This window comes from Solenopsis invicta, chromosome 11 (assembly GCF_016802725.1).
Source record: "Solenopsis invicta isolate M01_SB chromosome 11, UNIL_Sinv_3.0, whole genome shotgun sequence".
Classification (NCBI taxonomy): domain Eukaryota; kingdom Metazoa; phylum Arthropoda; class Insecta; order Hymenoptera; family Formicidae; genus Solenopsis; species Solenopsis invicta.
The window spans coordinates 6118021-6127174 of NC_052674.1; the positions used below are offsets into that span (position 1 = coordinate 6118021).

Below are 9154 nucleotides of genomic sequence, written 5' to 3' on the forward strand. Positions count from 1 at the left end.
TAGAACTCTTCTCGGGGCTATGAGAACACAGAGATATTAAAGAAATTCGCAAAAAAAATTTCACTCAAAAATTTCGAAATTTGACTGATCTAACCCTTTCGTTCACTGTGGGTCAGCTTATGGTATCAGAAGGTTCCACAAATAATTGAACGTTATATGTTCACGTGTTCTTTAATAGGGTAGCTCTTTGTTACAAATGTATATTGTGCTAGTGTGATCTTTCTCTTTGGTAGTGGCTTAGGCGTAGGGGACGTCTGGATACCGCTGGACGTGGTCGAAGCGGGTGGCGACGTTTGGGTCCCTTGACTCCTCGTTACGGTGCACCGTTGGCGAGGGTCGTTGTGACGTGGTAGCTCTATTCCCCTTAGCTTCCAGAGAAAGAACGCTACGCCTTGGTCGAGTATGGGAGCACCCTGGCACCCGTCAGGACAGATGCTCCCCGGACAGTCCGGGTGCGGGTAAGGACCGGGACGTTCCCGTCGAAGACGTCGACGAGGCAGTTTGGCGTGCCACGAAGCTCTTCGACCAAAAGACTGAGGGCCCTGGAGGTAGCGTACCTCGTGTTACACCAAGAGAGACGGCCCGTGCAGGAGCGCACCTCTGGATACACCAAGAGAGAAGGCCCGTGCAGGAGCGCACCTCGGGTTATACCAAGGGAGAGGGCCCGTAAAGGAGCGTACCTCTGGGTACACCAAAAGAGAGGGCCCGTGCAGGAGCCCACCTCGGGTTATACCACGGGAGAGGGCCCGTAAAGGAGCGCACCTCTTGGTACACCAAAAGAGAGGGCCCGTGCACGAGCGCACCTCGGGTGACGATTCTATAGATCGAAGGGCCCAGAAGGGAGCTCAGCCTCGATCGGAGGATGCGTGCTTGACGGGTTGCGGTCGCGTATTATATGCGCTCGGTGAATGCATTTGACTCCAGAGAAAGCGGCCGCCTAGCGGCGGCGCCTGAACTAGCGCCGGCGCTCACGCCCACACTGGCGCCTGCGGCTTGCCTGCGCGCTCGCGCGCGCGCGTATGTTTGTGGCGGATTTTGGTTCGCCACATTCACTTTAGCGATTCGATTAATCATGATAACAGTTAGAACTCTTCTAGGGGCTATGAGGACACAGAAATATTGGAGAAATTCGCAAAAAAGATTTTACTAAAAAATTTCGAACTTTAACTGATATAAGTCTTTCGTTTTTCACTTTAGCAATTCGATCGATCATGATAAAAGTTAGAACTCTTCTGAGGGCTATCAGAACACAGAATTATTGGGGAAATTCTCAAAAAAAATTTTACTCAAAAATTTCGAACTTTGACGGATATAAGTCTTTCGATTTTCACTTAACGATTCGATTCATCATAATAAAAGTTAGAACTCTTCTGAGGGCTATCAGAACACAGAAATATTGGAGAAATTTGAGAAAAAAATTTTACTCAAAAATTTCGAACTTTGACGGATATAAGTCTTTCGATTTTTACTTTAGAGATTCGATTCATTGTGATAAAAGTTAGAACCCTTCTACGGGTTATCAGAACACAGAAATATTGGAGAAATTCGCAAAAAAAATTTTACTCAAAAATTTCGAACTTTGACGGCTATAAGTCTTTCGATTTTCACTTTAGCGATTCGATTCATCATGATAAAAGTTAGAACACTTCTAGGGGCTATCAGAACACAGAAATATTGGAGATATTCGCAAAAAAAATTTTACTCAAAGATTTTAAACTTTGACTGATATAAGTCTTTCGTTTTTCACTTTAGCAATTCGATCGATCATGATAAAAGTTAGAACTCTACTGAGGGCTATCAGAACACAGAAATATTGGAGAAATTCGCAAAAAAAATATTACTCAAAAATTTCGAACTTTGACGGATATAAGTCTTTCGATTTTCACTTTAGCGATTCGATTCATCATAATAAAAGTTAGAACTCTTCTGGGGGCTATCAGAACACAAATATATTGGAGAAATTCGCAAAAAAAATTTTACTCAAAGATTTTAAACTTTGATATAAGTCTTTCGTTTTTCACTTTAGCAATTCGATCGATCATGATGAAAGTTAGAACTCTTCTGAGGGCTATCAGAACACAGAAATATTGGAGAAATTCGCAAAAAAAATTTTACTCAAAAATTTCAAACTTTGACGGATATAAGTCTTTCGATTTTCACTTTAGCGATTCGATTCATCATGATAAAAGTTAGAACTCTTCTAGGGGCTATCAGAACACAAATATATTGGAGAAATTCGCAAAAAAAATTTTACTCAAATATTTCGAACTTTGATTGATATAAGTATTCCGATTTTCACTTTAGCGATTTGATTCATCATGATAAAAGTTAGAACTCTTCTAGGGGCTATCAGAATACAGAAATATTGTAGATATTCGCAAAATATATTTTACTCAAAAATTTTAAACTTTGACTGATATAAGTCTTTCGTTTTTCACTTTAGCGATTCGATTCATCATGATAAAAGTTAGAACTCTTCTAGGGGCTATCAGAACACAGAAATATTGGAGAAATTCGCAAAAAAAATTTTACTCAAGAATTTCGAACTTTGACGGATATAAGTCTTTCGATTTTCACTTTAGCGATTCGATTCATCATGATAAAAGTTAAAACACTTCTGGGGGCTATCAGAATACAGAAATATTGTAGATATTCGCAAAATATATTTTACTCAAAAATTTTAAACTTTGACTGATATAAGTCTTTCGTTTTTCACTTTAGCGATTCGATTCATCATGATAAAAGTTAGAACTCTTCTAGGGGCTATCAGAACACAGAAATATTGGAGAAATTCGCAAAAAAAATTTTACTCAAAAATTTCGAACTTTGACGGATATAAGTCTTTCGATTTTCACTTTAGCGATTCGATTCATCATGATAAAAGTTAGAACACTTCTAGGGGCTATCAGAACACAGAAATATTGGAGAAATTCGCAAAAAAAATTTTACTCAAAAATTTCGAACTTTGACTGATATAACTCTTTCGTTTTTCACTTTAGCGATTCGATCCATTATGATAAAAGTTAGAACTCTTCTGGGGGCTATCAGAACACAGAAATATTGGAGAAATTCGCAAAAAAAGTTTTACTCAAAAATTTCGAACTTTGACTGATATAAGTCTTTCGTTTTTCACTTTAGCGATTCGATTCATCATGATAAAAGTTAGAACTCTTCTAGGGGCTATCAGAACACAGAAATATTGGAGAAATTCGCAAAAAAAATTTTACTCAAATATTTCGAACTTTGATTGATATAAGTCTTTCGATTTTCACTTTAGCGATTCGATTCATCATGATAAAAGTTAAAACACTTCTGGGGGCTATCAGAATACAGAAATATTGTAGATATTCGCAAAATATATTTTACTCAAAAATTTTAAACTTTGACTGATATAAGTCTTTCGTTTTTCACTTTAGCGATTCGATTCATCATGATAAAAGTTAGAACTCTTCTAGGGGCTATCAGAACACAGAAATATTGGAGAAATTCGCAAAAAAAGTTTTACTCAAAAATTTCGAACTTTGACGGATATAAGCCTTTCGATTTTCACTTTAGCGATTCGATCCATTATGATAAAAGTTAGAACTCTTCTGGGTGCTATCAGAACACATAAATATTGGAGAAAATCGCAAAAAAAGTTTTACTCAAAAATTTCGAACTTTGACGGATATAAGCCTTTCGATTTTCACTTTAGCGATTCGATCCATTATGATAAAAGTTAGAACTCTTCTGGGGGCTATCAGAACACATAAATATTGGAGAAAATCGCAAAAAAAGTTTTACTCAAAAATTTCGAACTTTGACTGATATAAGTCTTTCGTTTTTCACTTTAGCGATTCGATTCATTATGATAAAAGTTAGAACTCTTCTGAGGGCTATCAGAACACAGAGATATTGGAGAAAGTCGCAAAAAAAATTTTACTCAAAAATTTCGAACTTTGACGGATATAAGCCTTTCGATTTTCACTTTAGCTTTTCGATCCATTATGATAAAAGTTAGAACTCTTCTGGGGGCTATCAGAACACATAGATATTGGAGAAAATCGCAAAAAAAATTTTACTCAAAATTTCGAACTTTGACTGATATAAGTCTTTCGTTTTTCACTTGATGACAAATGATGCAAATGGTGACAATGATGGCGATGTTGGCAAAGATGGCAGTTCATCATTGCTGTTCAAGTTTTTCGCAAAAAGTTGACCAAAATTGGACTATCTCTTACCGTTTGGCCGCTAGAGATTAATATATTTGTTAGAAGAATTTTGTCCAAGTTTTTTGTTAATTTTGAAGAAATTTAACATTTTTAGTCTAGTTTTTGTCAAAAAATCGACCAAAGTTGGACTATTTCTCACTGTTTGTCTGAGATTAATCCCAAGCAGAACAGTAAGTCAAAGTGACATCAAATCGTAATTGATCAAAAAGTGACTTAATGATCATTTTGATATCATTTTGATGTAGTGATGACTCACTGTTCTGCTTGGGATATAGATGTCAGAAGTCAGTTTTTTTCCTATTTTTTTGTTAACTTTGCGGAAATTCATCATCTTTGTTCAAGTTTTTTGCAAAAAATTGACCAAAATTGGACTATGTCAGAAGTGAATTTTTTCCAAGTTCTTTTTAATTTTGCAGAAATTTAGTGGACTATCTCCTCACCATTAACAGCAATCCCATTATTGTCATCATTGCCATCATTATCACTAATGCCACTATTGCCATCATTCCCACTATTGTCATCATTTCCATTATTGCCATTTCCATTGCCGTCATTGTCATCATAGCATTCATTACATCATATCCATCCCATTGCCTTTACATTTCCATTATTTCCACAATTCCCATCATTGCCAGCAGTCTCATTATTGCCATCATTGCATTCATTTCAATATTGCCATTCCATTGCCATCATTAACATCGAGAACATTGTCATAATTGCCATCATTTCCACCATTGCCGTCATTGCCGTCAGGCTATAATATGTATATTGTCATTGTCATCATTTCCATTATTGCCATTTCATTAACATCATTGCATTCATTCCAATATTTCCATCCAATTGCCATCCCATTTCCATCATTTCCACAATTGCCATCGATTAATATCGAGAAGAATTTGATTAAAATTCGTTACTTTACTGAACACTTTAATACCTTATATCGTATATTATTATATAATTCTTAATTAATTTTTTTTTTTGTAAAGTTTTGATTAATCGTTCCGTGATATTTCGTAAAAACTGTTGAATGGTTGTATTAAAATCAGATCAATAATCTTCACGTTTGTAAATTAGAGAATAAAAATAATACTCAAGTATCCATATATTTCATTGTTTTTTATTACATTATTATTATTATTATTATTTTTATTATTATTACTTATTGTGCCATATTAATCGCGCGTATTGTCATTTGTAAATCATGTGTATGCATATATATGCCATTGTAACATAATAAAAAAAGAGTGGGCGCTTTCTAGTCTCTCTACGTCCCTGCGCAGAAATCGACCGAAATCCTCTTTCTGAATTTTACGGCCTAAATGTAGCACGGATAACTTGAATGAGGGAGAGGGGAGTGAAGAGGAGGGTATCCATAGAGATAACATCGCCGCTTGCTCCATGTCTATCATCGCGATGCTTTCTCTCTCTAACTGAAGGCCTAAACAGTTAAAGGACAATCACGTTAAAAGAGAAAGAGAGAAAGAGTGAGTGAGAGAGAGAGAGAGAGAGTTGTGTCAAGATTTAAAAAAATTAAAAAAGCTAATTTTTTCAAAAGCATAATTTGAAGACATTTAAATAATAAAGAATTATGTAAAAATAAAAAGATGGTATATTTATTCGTGGAAAGACATTTATTTCTTCTTCATCATATGATGCGATGTTAATTACAATTATTTTTTAAGTACTGCGTAAAATGAATGTTTCTTTATTAAAGAACCAAATTCTCTCTGTTACTATTAAACATCTTTTTTAAGTAAAAATATGATTGTGCAAAATATGGGCATAAACGTATTGATATGTATTAATATCAATGTTAATGTAAATAATTCAGATTATAATAAATAAAAAATTACGCGAAAGTAGACGTAATTAATCATTTGTGCACATTCTCGACCCCTGTTCTGGATGCAACATACGCGATACGCGTCAGATTTTATTTGCAGCAAAATGGATGTTAGCACGGACAACAACCTACATCTATTTTTCGAAAGATGGATGTGGGTTGTTGTCCGTGCTAAGATCGACACTGTTTTTAACGGTGGGTTGTAAAATGGATGTGACACGTAGTTCCTATTCTGACCAGAATAGATGTGCGTCACTAGTGTACGGGAGTTTCGAAGCGTTATAGGAAAAAGGCCGCTGTGGCCGCTCTCAGGTTCCTCTCTGCCTGTACTGTGACATCGAAATTTGTTCACGTTACAGAGATGGAAAATTGTCTCGAAAAATCGTATGAACTAAAATCTAAATCGTGGTCATGGCCATTCTCAGACTTCTTTTTGTCTTTCTTTTGATTCTCTCGTAAAGTCTATCCTATCCAAGTTTTGTTTTGATGGTACTTTTATTCTACTAAAGAATTTTGTGATCTGTCAATTCAAAAATTAATTTATTCTGTAATGCGATCGGTATTTATTTCTACATGCACTATTAATAACAGGATTTTACAATTATATCGTTATTTTTCGGAAAAGGCTTAAATTGATAATCGGGAGAAGAAGGGATAGAAGAAGACAATGTTTGACAAAATAAAATAAATAAAAATACATATTTTTAATTTTACATTTTTTTTATGTATGTTTAGCAAATTAAAATGTTTTATTCTTACAATAATAATATAGAGATGCAAAATACATTAGATTCATTTTTTCTTTTGAAAGATGCATGCAAATAATAACCAAGACTATGGTAATAAAAAAAATTTATTTTTATTGAAATTGTGATTTATTTTGCCAATCACATTTTTGAATAACATAAAACTTCTCTATTGCTTAATTATACATCAGTTATTTTACAACTTTTAAATAATTTATACATTTATTACTATGTTTGTTAGGTACATTACTTTCTGTACCAAACTTGTGAGGTTTGCATACGTTTTATCTTTTTCTGCAACTGAAGGATACCGTATAGTAATGCTTCAGCTGTGGGGGGACAACCTGCAACATTAAAGATTTATATTAACAAAACAAGACAAAATGAGATATAAAATTTTTTACACAGGGTGTTCGGCAACAGGTGGAAGAAATTTTAAGGAATGAGTTTAGATGATAAAATAAGACAAAAATCAAGAATAATAAAACTACAATTAAGACTTTGTTTTCAATCATAAATATTTAAATATATTTATGTAACAAGTGGTTAAGCATTTAATAAACATTTAGATATTATAATTAAAAATGGAAGCCTTCACCAAAATTTTGTAACACTTGATTTTGTAATTCTAAATATTTAAATAGTCATGTACAGAGTGCCCTTAGAGCACATGAATATTTAAACATTTATAATTCAAAATTGGAATCCTAAGCTTTTCTGTTATTTTTAATTTTCGTCTTATTTTATTAACTAGATTTTTATTAAGTAGGTCGCTTAAATTTTCTCCTACCTGTGGTCGAACAGCCTGTACCTTTCATACGATACAAATACTTGTAGTAAAGAATAAAAATAGCAAGTTTACCAGGTACGTAAATGTCCACGGGTATTATTCTGTCGCAACCCCTAACCACAGAGTAACTATAATGATAATATCCGCCTCCATTCGCGCAACTTCCCATGGAGATAACCCATCGGGGCTCAGGCATCTGATCGTAGATCTTTCTCAGGGCAGGTGCCATTTTATTCGTTAGAGTACCAGCGACTATAATAACGTCTGACTGTCGAGGCGAGGCGCGGAATACCACACCAAATCTGTCCATGTCATATCTAGGCGCTGCAATGTGCATCATCTCCACGGCACAGCAGGCTAAACCAAATGTCATTGGCCACAATGATCCCTTACGTCCCCAGTTTAGTATGTCGTCTACTCTGGCCAAGGCATATTCCGCTGTGTTATCAGTCCCCTGAAAAGGACTGTACGGCTCGACTTTGGGTTTTCCTGGCAATGGAGTCTTTGCTTCTTGCACAGACGATTCCGTGGCCATCTGTTTAGACTGAACCTTCAATGTAGCAGCGGCAGGTCCTGATGCCGCAACATTATTACGTACCAGGGACACCAGTCCCTGAGGGACACTAACTGTAAAGGACGAAGAAAGAAATAAATTATTGTATGATTATTTAATTATAAAAAATCGTATAATCATACAATCCTAACCATTTTTGAAAGGTTATGATGACATTTTAATCTAATATTGGACATTTTGGGATAAATCGTATAATGACGCGAATAAATAAATGCGTATCGAATTTTGAGATATATATTAGAATGCAATCTTATGCAACAGTGCGACATTAAAACAGAAAGTGCGCAAAAAGTTAAGTTTGCTCCGAGATGATATCGATCGTCCGCAGTCTGGGTGCATACCGCATTTTATTCAACGTAAGATTAAATGCGTATTAAATGTGACAGGACTGAGCACCGAGGCATTGTTTTAACAGCAATTGATAATATTCACAATGAAATAACTCACGTGTAACGGAACGAAACATTTTCAGCTCACGTCACCGACTTGCTGCTACACTGCTACATCGCAGGTTATGCGAGCGCATGCGCCGGTTATGATTGAAGACTCGCAGTTTAAACTGATTCTACGCATCGAAAAGTAAAGATTATTTTTAAAGTGTTTTTTTAAATAGATATTTAATTAATAGACGATAAAAAAAACTCTATGTGTGTAAGAATAATTTTTTGAATTAATGATTATGAATGTTACTTTAATTTCGATTTTATATTCGTATATATTACTTGAATCATTATAATTATGTTATAACTGATAATTCTAGGTGAGTTTTTAGTTCATCGATTGTATTTTGCGCATAATGCGATTAATCAATCAATGAATTAAATATTCAGTCAGCAAGTAACAACAAATTTTATTAATGAGATGATGCAAAATTATACCAGGAAAAAAAATTTTTTATGCATGATTTTTATATATAATTTTATATAATTATGCATATATAATTATACATGATTATATATATTAAAATTTAGTAAAATAATTATACATATA

The 9154-nt window shown here is 34.5% G+C and overlaps 1 protein-coding gene across 1 annotated transcript; it reads right to left on the minus strand.

Annotated features, from left to right (window-relative positions):
- Positions 1 to 6889: 6889 nt before the first annotated feature.
- On the minus strand, positions 6890 to 8742 carry LOC105200701 (NADH-quinone oxidoreductase subunit B 2). Its single transcript, XM_011168365.3, has 3 exons — positions 8612 to 8742; positions 7663 to 8217; positions 6890 to 7144 (listed from the first exon to the last, which is right to left on the minus strand). The coding sequence occupies exons 1-3, from the start codon at positions 8628 to 8630 to the stop codon at positions 7047 to 7049; spliced, it is 672 nt and encodes a 223-aa protein (XP_011166667.1). The 5' UTR covers positions 8631 to 8742; the 3' UTR covers positions 6890 to 7046.
- Between the last annotated feature and the right edge of the window lie 412 nt (positions 8743 to 9154).